At 38.6% G+C, this 12,774-nt stretch overlaps 2 protein-coding genes across 2 annotated transcripts; one reads left to right on the top strand and one right to left on the bottom strand.

Annotated features, from left to right (window-relative positions):
• Positions 1–444: 444 nt before the first annotated feature.
• Positions 445–8,696, bottom strand: uri1 (URI1 prefoldin like chaperone). Its single transcript, XM_083893893.1, has 11 exons — positions 8,350–8,696; positions 6,689–6,723; positions 4,537–4,615; positions 4,150–4,285; positions 3,008–3,099; positions 2,860–2,923; positions 2,542–2,740; positions 2,229–2,466; positions 1,989–2,140; positions 1,654–1,894; positions 445–1,475 (listed from the first exon to the last, which is right to left on the bottom strand). Exons 1-11 carry the CDS (start codon positions 8,419–8,421, stop codon positions 1,287–1,289), a joined length of 1,497 nt encoding a protein of 498 aa, XP_083750019.1. The 5' UTR covers positions 8,422–8,696; the 3' UTR covers positions 445–1,286.
• Positions 8,697–10,680: 1,984 nt separating this feature from the next.
• LOC310931284 (protein C19orf12 homolog) lies at positions 10,681–11,991 on the top strand. The gene is made up of 3 exons (XM_083894408.1): positions 10,681–10,772; positions 11,066–11,226; positions 11,433–11,991. The coding sequence occupies exons 2-3, from the start codon at positions 11,067–11,069 to the stop codon at positions 11,696–11,698; spliced, it is 426 nt and encodes a 141-aa protein (XP_083750534.1). The 5' UTR covers positions 10,681–10,772; position 11,066; the 3' UTR covers positions 11,699–11,991.
• Positions 11,992–12,774: the final 783 nt, after the last annotated feature.

Raw genomic sequence — 12,774 nt, 5'->3', positions numbered from 1 at the left:
TACGGTTTGACCGCATTTTACTAAGTGAGAGGCATTCGGTTAGCTTTTCAATGGTGAGATGCTACATCGACAGTTTGACTGCAACACACGTCTGTGCTTTACTTAGCTCTTCACATTTTAGTGCTCACCTGGAGATTCACTAAGGGCAACAATTAGTTAATATATGAATTTTTTTAAGAACGATATTAGCTCAGTCAGTGTGTGGTAATAGCTGTTTAAATACCAAAACATTTCACACCAGGTATCAAGAGGAAAATGTGTTACTGTGAGATACTTGCAGAGTAACACATATTTTAGAAAATCTTAATAAGCTGTTTCTGATTTAGAAACCGAGATTGAAAATTAAGATTTGTCAGCGGAATATTGTCTGCTGAACATGATGGAATGGAAATACTTTCACAATAAACACTGTTTTATTCCAAGGAAAGAAGAAGAGAATAGTACTTGTAGTGAAAACGCTTTATTTTCCTTTTTAGTTTCTATCAATATTATATAAAGCTCATCACAAAGGAATACACTATACATTCTTTAGGCAGGTCACAAGAAAGTAAAATGACAGCTACAGAGGACACTGGATTCTGTTTCAGCCAAGACTTGTATCTAAACTGACAAAAGCAACAGAAAAGCAATAGAGAGGTAAATGTATGACAGAAAGCAAACAGGCAAAGTATCCTGACGTGTCATTTATAATGTAGTTGCAGCTAAGATAAAGAGACTGTATCACCTATTGTTCAGACCTTGATGAAAAACAGTTACACACGAGGCTCATTTGTTAACATGGTTTACTAAACCTTTTTTCACACACAGAAATCGGTGGAATCGAATTGAAGACAAAAGAGAAATGAGAGGATGGATCATCCGGTAGAAAAGGAACAAAGGTTTTCTTTAAAGGCGCCATATGTAAGAATGTGGCCAAAAACAAATACTACATTCAAATTCAAAACACTGTGGTCTTTTAGGTTTCGTTTTCTGACGTAACTGGCAACCCGTGGTTGCAGCTCGGCAGCTGAGACTCTACTGACTGCAATGATTGGTAGACGGCGGTAGGTGGCGCCACATGACAAAACATGATTTCAAAACATAAACATGATTTGCAGTCTGCAAAATATTTTTTTTAATGCAAATATTTTGGCTGTACTGTTGCTGTTGGTGAGTTCAATATGTTTTATGAACATTACTCCTGAGTCTCTGTGATATATTAGGAGGATTTTATGGCCAGTTGCTTTGGATTTATTACATAATGCACCTTTAAAGAACGATTACTGTGGAATAAAGATATTTGATCGTCACTTCTGCTGCAGCCTGGCAGCTTTAAATTTTGACACCTTTTTCGGGGCCTGCTGAGGCGGAGCGAAATCAGACGCCACCTCCTCTAGTTTCCTCTCCAGTATGGTCGGCAGAGCTGGTGGAGTGATGGTCAGGTGGGGGACAGCCGACGGCATCGGGTCCTTTTCAATCACTGTCCCTGAAAAAGCCTGAAAGGAAGAGAGACATTTTAATGCTGTGTTTCTTTGTTCAGACTAACAACTAACAACTGACAATATTAGCCCCTATTTTAACTCTAAGAGGTTTCTGTTGGCGTTTTGAGTGAGTCCCAAACATGTAAACAGGTATAATAAGAGTCCTTTGCACTGTAACTGAGACTAAATATACCTCAAACCTGCTGGCAGCGTGCATCGGCACTGCCACAGGACTGTCCTCGTCTGCGTTGCCGTCGCTGGTGTCGCTGTGCGTCGCGTCGTCGTAGCTGAAGCTCCGTCCAATCACCCTGCGCTCCTCAAAGTCTGCCGCGCTGCTCTCACTCGTGTCGCTGCACACGCTGTTCTCTCGGCTGCGGGATTTTAGGATGGACTTTCTGGGAATGGGTTCCCCGTTCTTCACGTCCACAAACAACCTGAGACGATCAAAAATCCGCCAGTGTCACTGAATAATTGTTGAATAAATGTAAAGTCTGATTTTCCTAATAAGTCCTACTGTGTTGTGTTTACCTGTAGATGTCTGCTGGTGTGGTGATTTTGTGAAGTTCGTGGTGCGAATGTCCGTTGTTGTGCCCGTTTTTCTTTTGCCTCTTCGAGTGCACCTTCTGCTCTTTCCGTTCACTGAACTTTAATGTGGTGTTTTTTCCTGTGTTTATCCTCACCTGAAGCAAAAGGCATCACCAAAAGTCACCAAAACACAATTAAAAGATCACAAAACAACTTATACAAATAACATTTTAACCACCTGACCTTCTTGGGTTCAACAGTGTGAGAGAAAAAGATGGTAGGCAAACGGTTGCCTTCCTCTTCTTCATCTTCCTCCTCCTGTTTCTTGTCCGTGACTGGTGGTGCTAAACTATGAGGCACAGAGGTCCAGCTTGGCTTCAAACTCACTCCATTCACAGGATGAGCAGCGTCTCTTTCCTTCTCTTCCTCCGAAGAAGAGGATGATGTGTCCTCACCGTTCATATCTGCATTGTCGGATAATCTAAAGAGAAAGAAAAAGAGTTAGTGAAACATTTACAAATGAAAACTACTCATACAGACAGTGTTTTTCGTGTACCTGTCCTGTTCATCTTCAAGCTCCTCCAGTTTTTCAAGTTCATCCAATCTAGCCCACAGCTCTTCCTCAGTCAGGATGCCTTTCCCACTCCCTTCATCTCTCCTTTCCTCTCCATCATTCTCCTCATCCACCTCTTTAAGATCTAATATGGCATCCAGCTTAGGTTTAGAATTTGGTTTGTGAGCTACTCTTTGTCTTCCTGATAAAGCAGACAAAACAGAAGTCTAAATGTGAAAACACGTTTGGTGCAGAAGTCATCAGAAGACCTGCAAGATATAGAAGTAAAATAAGGACAGAGGAAAAGGCTGAGAAATATACCTTTGGTGACCGAAGTGCCGTTATTTCTGACTTCTTCTCTGATGTCAACACAGTCCCCTTTATTCTAAAGAACAAGCAAAAATAAATCCCTATCAATGTTTAATGCAATATCTCAAACGTAAAGATAACGCATGGTAATGCAACGTACCGCTGAGATTGTCTCCAAATCCTTCACAAGCCCAACTCTGGCTTCAAAGTTCTTCATCGTCTTGGATAAATCGTCAAGTTCATGCTTTACATCTGAGAGGGAAAAAAGAGCATTAACATGAAAATACATGTAGAGAGTTGGATGCAAACTGACCCATTTGACACCCATTGTGCAAACAAAATGACATTACATGTTAACATAACAATAACAACCAGCTGCAAAAGAGTTAAAATCCTTTACAAGTTGGGGGTGAAGAAAACTAAAAAAAAAAAAAAAACGATGACACAAACAGTTCATAATATCTTATGCCCTGAATACTACTCCGGATCATTAAATCTTCACAACAATTAAGCCCTTTTACTAATAGCAGCAGAGGGCCCTTGTTTCTATGGCAATTGGGAGCCCCTCCAGTCAGTGCATCAACTGGAAGTGAGGAAAGGTCAAACACAGAAGGCCTGACAACTCAGCCGCTGTCTGACACATTTCAGCTAGCCATGTTTGTATTACAGCACTTAGCTCTGTAATAGCAGGGTGGGCAGGGTCAGGGGAGAGGAGGTGGGGGGCAGGGGGGGGACAGAGACGGCTGCGGATGGGCTGTGGAAGCACATTTCTGCTTCACTAAACACCCTAATAATGTTCACATCAGAGATCATTACTTGGGCCCATTTGACTTGATATTTTCAGACCGAGAATGAACAGCAGGAGGGGCACGCACACAAAAACACAGCTACACTGTGTTTAACCAATATGAGAATTTATGTATTCTTTAAAGACTCCATTGAGGTGTGAGTGGCTATCATGAGATTTGCAGCAGACATTTTTCACCTGAATTCAGTGTAACACAGTGATGCAAATGAGACATGATGCTCAAAACCCTGTGAAATAAGGGGAATGTCACAAATAATGTTCTTCTCCAGTGCAACAATTATAAACAGTATCTGTGCACGGCATTGACAAAAACAAGTTCTTCCATCAGTTATGTGATCAATCATGGGCACAACTGTTAGTGGGATTGTCACTGCAGTGTTCAGACTCGATGCAACAACACCATCTGGTGGATGGCGGTGGGTAGTGTTGAGTAAACAACCCTGTGTTTAGAAAAGAGGTCGGGAGACAGACGATCCTTTCGAAAACAAACTCACGTTTCATCCTGTGGTCGACTATTTTCTGAGCCTGCTTGGCAGAGCACTTGGCAAACCAGTTGTCACCAAGCAACACCGTGAGCTCGTTGGTGTGCACCAGCTTCCCAGGCATAAAGGCCAGGGAGCCAAACGGCACCTGTTTACAGCAGAGGGGGAAGGATTGAGGATTGAGACAAAGCAGGTGGAAAAATGTGCGAGACAAAAAGAAATACAACTTTCAGTGTCAGCAGTATATATATGTGTGTGTGTGTGTGTGTGTACATATATATATACATAAACACAGTATATTTAGTGTCTGCTTCTGCAAAGCTACAACAAAACCCAATACTCACAAAGCACAGTGTGTGTAAATTAATCTGTTCACACGTAAACAAGGTCTGCACTAACCATGATGTCATAGGACAATTGATCAGGAAGAGTTTTGAGACGATCATTCAGGGCTTCATAGTCCCCGGAAACCTTCTTCCTGCAAAAACAACAAATAATTCAGTTCAACTTATTATTATTATTTTTTTTTCACGGCTTAAGTCTTGTCTCTATTTGTTTATTATTATTATTATTATTATTATTATTAATAATAATAATAACAATAATAATAATAAAAATAAAAATAACAAAACAAAAAAGTTTTACAATACAAAGTACAGATTTGCTCGGCAGCCATTTTGACTGAGCACAGTAGGAGAATCAAAGGTGTAAACTGAGTCTCAGGGCACACGCTGCTTCACTGTCACACCGTTCTGACATACAGGAAGTGAGCAGAGCCATCGTTAATGTGATCAGTAACACCTGTGCTTGTCTTGCTAAAACATGTCAAAATGGCTGACGTGTAAAGAGCCCATTTCGCTCCAGTTTCACGGCCCCCGCTATTGTGCGTGTTGGCTCACTGTCACCCTGCCATGTGGCACTTAAATAGTTATAAGAAACATATTTGGCGAAAACATGTATATATATATATATGTATATATATATATATATATATATATATATAGTAAGTCAAGTGAAAGCTCTTAATTAAGGGTAAAAACTTGACATGACATTGGCTGACATTAGCACAGCATTAGTTTAAAGATGGTTTGAGGTACTTTAAGAAATTCATAAGGTCAGTGGACTCAATTTGTCCAACCCTAAGGATTTAAATTGAGGCTGAAGTGTGTAGAGGACTGCCATTTTAATTTTATTTTTTTTGCAGTTCTGCAAAACAGATATAAAACTTTTTTTGTTGATTAAAAGTTGAACCATTATTTTCTTTTCATCGTGGAAACTGTCTTCAGTTCCACATTAACAGATCCTTTTCACAGCAGACACTTTGGCATGTTTTAGCAGAAAGAGCACAGGTGTTATTGATCACATTAACGATGGCTCTGCTCCATTCAGGTAAATCAGGATAGCATGAGAGTGAACACCTGTGCGTCACACCTGTGCTTCTCTCACTGTGACGTGTCAAAGGCCTTGTTCAGACTGCCAATAAGAGGTTTTTTTGTGCATATCAAAAATTGTTTTTGATAAATCTGGACTGAAGAAAAAAAAAAACATTAAACATGTAATTTTTGGTGGTCATTTTCATACATTTGACTGATCAAATTGGATTTTAACTCGTCTTTTGCTTCACTGTGGAGGAGTCAGTAAACTGATTCAGAGATTAATGCCCATCTGAGGAGGAACTCTTGGCTGATGCGCCTCCATTTTCCTGCATCTCAGTTTTAAAGCTGAGCCGCAAAGGTTGGTATGCGATATGTTGGACAACCTGACTAAGATCTGACATAATTGATGTATTTTTCCAAAGATTAAACCATTAAACATAATTAGCTTATTGAATGTACATAACTGTAAATGGAAAAACACAAATGTAAAGAATCAAGATATAATGGAGTGAATGACACTATTGTGACAACTCCAAATAACTGATCTGCACCAAGTCTGACTACATCACCATCGCTCTGCCCTCAACTAAAATCTAAGGAGAGGTCTAATAGAGTGCCAGTGACTATAATAAAATGTTATTGTTCACAGAGGTGGATAATTGCCTTTGGCCTATCCGGTAATTCATTACTACTGTGACCCGCTGTATTGGTGTGCAGGGCCTTTTACAGCTGCTGTTGTATTGAAAATGCTCCTTGTCACCGCAACTGTTTAGAAAGCAGGAAATAAAAGGAGCTAATTGTGGCACACGTGGAACAAATGGCTGTGATTGGTCAGGGACTGTCTAAGGTGGTGATTTTGAACACAGCTGGTGCTTTTAATGCAAAACACTAATATTATCCAGACACTTTGAAGCTTGAGGTTATTATTTTTAAAAAAATGAATACACAGAAAGGGTGAGTAGATAAGAATAAAAGCTTCATTTCTAAAACAAAAATGATTCATTGTCTTTCCAATTTGGCTGTATTCATATGATCACAAACACTAAGCATGTGACATTCAAAAGGATGTACTACCATGTAAAAGACCTTTGTAGTCTATGTAGTGTTCAAAACGGCAAACAGAAAGTAAAACATGCAATCACCATGCAGCTGCCAAAACAGTATATGGGACTTACCAGTGTAAAATCCGACTTTCACAGTCTTTCACCACCTGTTTTTTTTAGGACACATCATTGTAATAATGTTATTATGAACAATGTGCAAGTGTTTATACGATATCAAAGTTGTATGTATGTATGTATATATGCTACAGTTATAGAACTGTGACATATAACAAAACAAGACAAAACAGAACATATATATAAATAGCAGGGAAGCAGGAGAGGAAAAATAAATACAGCTGTAAAATCAACACCCAAATGGCCAGGAAGACCAACACCTCTTCTTTAACGTGTTTATACAGTAACGCATAGATTCAATGTAAACATTTATTAACAGTTTACTTTCAGCTTCTTCAAAGTTAATATGTTCTGGGGAGTTTGCTGAATGTACAAAAGAAACCAGACAAACTTTGTTTGTGGGCAAAACAATGACGAGGACAATAGAGGATGTTGTTGTTTGGGAAACGACACAGACCTTAACATTCTATTTACCAACTGTTTGACCAAGACGCAATCAACAGAGTGACCGATTATGAAAATAGTCATTAGCTGCAGCCCTCCAACACGCACAGGACTAACCTTAACCATAAAACCTCAACCAGTTAATGTCTAACTCATATCTTAAAACTAGTTTAAACCAGAGCCTTCTGAAATTAGGTACTGCTTAATTAAGTCTCCATGAGGACTTCTGGTCCTAGAAAAAAAACAAAAAAAAGTAATGTTTATATCAGAAAGAAGTACAAAAACAAGTGCACACACATGCTTTTATGGACAAAACATTTGATTACAATTAAGAGGATTTATCTTTTAATTATTGTGGTCTGGGCCCTAAACATCCTGCTAAACTTCCAATCACACCCAGATTTTGCAAAGCATAACATTGAAGTAAAGAATGTTTTGTATGAGTTATAGGTGAATAACAATCATGACGTCACTATTGATCATTATTGCCCCCCAAGTATTGATTACAAGTAAATGCAATATAAGCCTTTTTAGATTGTGTCTTGAACATAAAGGGAAGTCGTTTATAAATTCACTGATTTCAGTTTCGTTTCTCTACATAACAAAACTTTCCATATATTAAATGATCAGTCCCTGCAAAGGGTAAATTTGCAATAGATTAATAGTCCAAACGTGCAACTGTACTATTAAACTGCCTCGTATGCCTGATTTTGTACTATTTTCAATGTTAGATTAAGAGATTAGATGGGGGAGGGGAGGTGGAGAGGAAGAGGGGGTGTGTTACATGGAAGGTTCACGAGCCCACATTCTGTTAGCAAAGCTTGCTAGTTGACAAATAACAACGTTTTTTTATTATTTCCCTGTTCCGTGACTTTATCAAAGTAGAAGCAACAACGTAGAACCAACAGTCGAAGCAGAAGTGAAAACACACACACACGTCTTCCTACAGGAAACGGTTCAGACAGAACCAGAACTTGTGAGTGAGGAAGCTTCTCGAAAACGATAAAAGCTCAACTTCCAACGTGTTGCTAACTGTATGACGGTGCACGTGTGTGTGTGTGTGAGTGTGTGTGTTGTTACTGTTAGTTTATAACAAGAGGAAGAGCAGACATGTTAGAGGTCCACTGGTCCACCGCGTGGCCAACAGTTGCCTGTGCTTGGGCCAACGTTAATATTAAGCAGCAGCATTATTTGGTGTCATCACTGCACGTTACCTCCTCGTGTTCCTCCCGGAGCCTGAACACTCCACCGAGATCACCTTTATTAATTTCCCCCTTTTCAGCCATTGCCAACGCACAGGACTGTGTGCGTTTGTGACCCCACACAAAGCTCAGGGGTTGTTGTGAGTCCTAAAGAAGTGTTTATGAATGCAGCAGCAGCTATTCCTGCGACCCGTACTGCTCGTGTTCATCAATGAGGCAATGATGGTAATCCACACTTTCGGAAGTGATATCATTTCACACTCTCATTTCAGGATTTCTGCATGTTTTCCAAAAAATATATATCCACGACTGTTAATATTCCAGCATTAGCTAATAGTCCTCTTCACTTTCGCTGCGCCATGCACCTCGATCCAAGTACGACAGCAATAACAACACAACTTCCGGTTGGACTGTTCAAAATAAAAGCGCTTCAGGGTTTTTGGTGTGTGTGAGTGTGTTGAATAAATTGCACACAAATGAAAGGAAAGACATTCAATATGTCAACACAATCTATCATGTGAAGAGTAATTGTGTAAAATTTGGAATATCCATAAATGTGTTTGTATAAGAGTGTAATCCCTTTAAAATAAAAATCCATCCATCCAGCACGGGGCACTGGTGCCAATCCCAGCTCACATGGGGCAAAAGGTGGGTACACCTTGAACAGGTCACCCCATAAAGAGACAAGCAACCATCCACACTTTCATGCACACCTACTTAATTTAGTGTCCAATTTGCCAATTTGTCCAAAAACGCAGCTAAAAACCCACGCAAACACAGGGAAAACATGTAAACTCCATATAGAAAGGCCCTTGTCCTTGCCGGGTTGTGAACTCTGCTCTTCTTGTTGCAAAGGCAAGAGAAAATACAAAGAATTCAGATTATTTTCTAGTCTTAAAGTAAGCCTGATGTATGCATTCAGGTCAAGGGCCTTGCTTTACAGAAGCTGTCATCTTGCCATGTTTCTACAGTAGCCTGAATGGACAAACCAGCCATGTGATTCACTTTGCATTTTCTAATTGAAGCTTACTATTACTATGACTTAACAACATGCTTTCTAATATAGTAATCTTAGTACAACTATGTTTTCTATTGATCATCTCATACTTTTGTTTTGAAGACAAAAACATGTTTCCGTTTTTCATCTTAGTGACGTGAACTTGACGCAGCTGCTTCCTTGTTTCTCCTGGTGTCCTCTGGGTAAGAATGGACTGTGCTGCTGCTGCTACTGTACGTATGTAAACACTGTACAATAATCGACAAACTTCCACTGTGGTTGCATTAAAGCGCTTTATGAATAAAGTTGGATTTGATTGGATTGGATTGTGAGATTAACGTCGTGAATCTGCGTTGAGCTGCACGAACATAGTTAAGAGATAATGACACAAATATTCAATAAAATCCATATGCTCTAACGGCTCACATAAATGGATATAAGCCCAGACGTACCAGTTATGATAAACATGTTTGGTTTCTTTATAAAAGGTATGTAACCTATAGAAAATCACCAGTGGTCTTTGCACCTTTCATCTACTCTGACACTCTCCGGTTGTCATAGATGCTTTTAGTAACAGTCAGAAATATCATGATCAACAATTATGCACATTCAAAATACTAATTCCATAGGTGATTTATCAAAATCAGACAAAATTGACAGAGAATTCAAGTAATTATACAACTGTGCACATTCATTTAAATATACATATTAAATATTTGAAAAAGAATACTTATGCTTTGTTGCTACAAAGCTTTAATTCAGTCAATGGTTGATTATTTTAAGACGTCTCTAATTTATTATCTCGAAATCTGCACATGAGAAATAATACTAGGTAGGTATAGGTTAATCTGGTTAAAACACAATCCTCAAAATAATTAATACACATTTGCTCCTCTTTGTATTTGAATTAAATTTAATAAAAACAATTTGTCATACAGACTATACACCCATTACACCCATTTCCATAACTTAAAACTCTAAAACACAAATCAAATTATCACACAATACACTTTAATTTTAAATCACAGTTTTTAAAAATAAAAGCAATTAATCATAAACATAATATCCTTTGATGATGATGTACTTTTTTTCTTCAGTTTCTGGTCAACAAAGCATATTCTGGCAGAGAATTATTAATATTCTACTAGTCAAAACTAAAAAATAAGTGAATAACAATCGGATTTTCTCTAAAAGGTTACACGACCAGCAAAGTACTGGAAGTTGGTTGTATTTTTGATTGTCCGACAAAACACCAGAAATTTCCGAAACTGTCGATTGTCCCTGAACACAACGATTTTGTTTTTTTTCCCACCATGCATTGCGGCCGTAGTCATGCTAGCTCAGAAGTCAGAGGCAACATTTGACAGACTGGACAAAACCATTCATCTAAATACAAGCTCAAGATAAAATATTAATGAGGATATAAGAACCTGGCAAGGTTTGTGTGATGCTTTTACTGTCACTCTATTTGACTGAGATATTATTGTGTTAAAATGGGTTTAATAGATGCTACACTGGGTAACATTAGTTCATATGGTTTCTGGTGCAGTCGGTGCTATTCATAAGTCGTGTATGTAGATCTGAAAATGGAACCGTTTTAATATGAACTCATTGGTGTACGCCAGTGTCAGTCTGTGTTTTCATATTATCATTTTTATTGCTCATATGTTATGGATAGATTGGTATCTTAAAAGTGTATTTGTCTTGTAACATTGTACATCTGATTTTCAGTATGAGTCAACGTGTCAATGATGTTATGAAGCTATGTTGTGAGTTATCAGCCAATCAGCAAATCCAGACCACGGTGAAGGGCTCAGGGAAGGGAGCAGCAGCAGCTGGAGGACTAGCCTTTGCTGGAGGGTTAGTTGGGGGTCCTCTTGGTATTGCAGTGGGTAAGTAAAGGAAAAGAAACGGCTCCTTTAACTTGTTTACAAAATATTTACAGTCATTGTGACTCATTTGTCAAACTGGAACCACTCATTGTGTCTCTGCTGTTATCACAATAGCAAATACTCACTTGTCATATGACTGAGGGACTGCCTAAATTGATCAATCCAGTTTCTTCATTTCACAATTGTGTAACCATTTTCTCCTGCAGGTGGGGCTGTTGGAGGCCTTCTGGGCTGCTGGTTGACCAGTGGACAATTCAAACCATTGCCTCAAATCATAATGGAGCTCAGTCCAATTCAGCAACAGAAGCTTTATGAGGATCTCATGGCCATCATGGGAGACATTCAGTGGACAGACGTGGTCCAGCTTACTGCTCTGGTGATGGGCAACGCTGCCCTAAAGCAGCAGCTGACGGGTGCTCTTCTTGGATATGTTACCAAGGAGCTTCAGGGCGAGGTGCACTACGTGGATTAGTGTCTGTGGGAACACTGGAAAACACTCAGAGGCCTTAGTGCTCAGGAGGATTTAGCATTTGATGATAATGTGAACTTTTCATGTGAATGTAGAGACTCTTAACTTAATGTGAAACACCTGCAGACAGGTCATCAGCAGGTCCACACATTGTTGTGAAGTAGGATAGCTCTTGGTGAACATACGAAGGTTGAATTATTTATTTATTTATTCATTCATTTAGCCTATAATTACAAACACCTGACTGTAGTTACATTGAAGCATTACTCTACTTCCATATTTGAAAGCTGAGGGTTGGTACCTGCTGTGCTATGTGAAATAATTACAATCATTTAATGTGATTTTATCAAGTGTTTTCCTTTTTTTTAAAGTTGTTTGAATCAAAACGTATTGTGTTGTCATCACTGAGCCAGGTAAATTTTATGGAAATGTTATTTGATTAAGACTTAAATCACAGAATACACTGTAAACAGTAGCAGTTAATCTTACTTTTGTCACATTTTGCTGCTGCACCTCGTTAGATCGATACAACCAAGTGTTGTGTAATAATGCCTGTAAGAAAGACCCATGGACTGGACTTGCTGGTGTTATCAAAAGCACTGTATGTCTTTAGAGGTTGGGCTGATAAATGCCAACATTTATGTTCTGCCTCACTTTGTGCATGACTGTAATGTTGTGTAAGTTCAAAAGCTTTGTTGTATATTTTTCATATAAAAAAAATACAATATCTAATATGTGGCCATACAAAGAGTGAAATGAGTACTTTCAAATACAATTGTACATAGATTTGGTTACATGTGAATACGGTCACTAGGTATGCATTGTAGTTACATAAACATTTGTGTATTCTAATGCCTTCCATCAAGGAAATTGTTTTTCGCCTCGTTTGTTAATCTTTGAACTTTGAATTAACATTTTTGGGAAATGTAGGTGATAGAAACAAATTTGATCTGAAATGATCTGAGTCACTACTCGATGTATTTCGAGTGACGCTGTTTAAAAATATGACTGAACCAGAAATATTGTTGAAAATATATATTTATTTTTAAATACACACAGTTATTTATCCAACTATGACC

This window comes from Microchirus variegatus, assembly GCF_963457635.1.
Source record: "Microchirus variegatus genome assembly, chromosome: 8".
Lineage (NCBI taxonomy): Eukaryota > Metazoa > Chordata > Actinopteri > Pleuronectiformes > Soleidae > Microchirus > Microchirus variegatus.
Note: the sequence above shows the minus strand (reverse complement) of the source record. Positions and strands in the feature narration are given on the sequence as shown.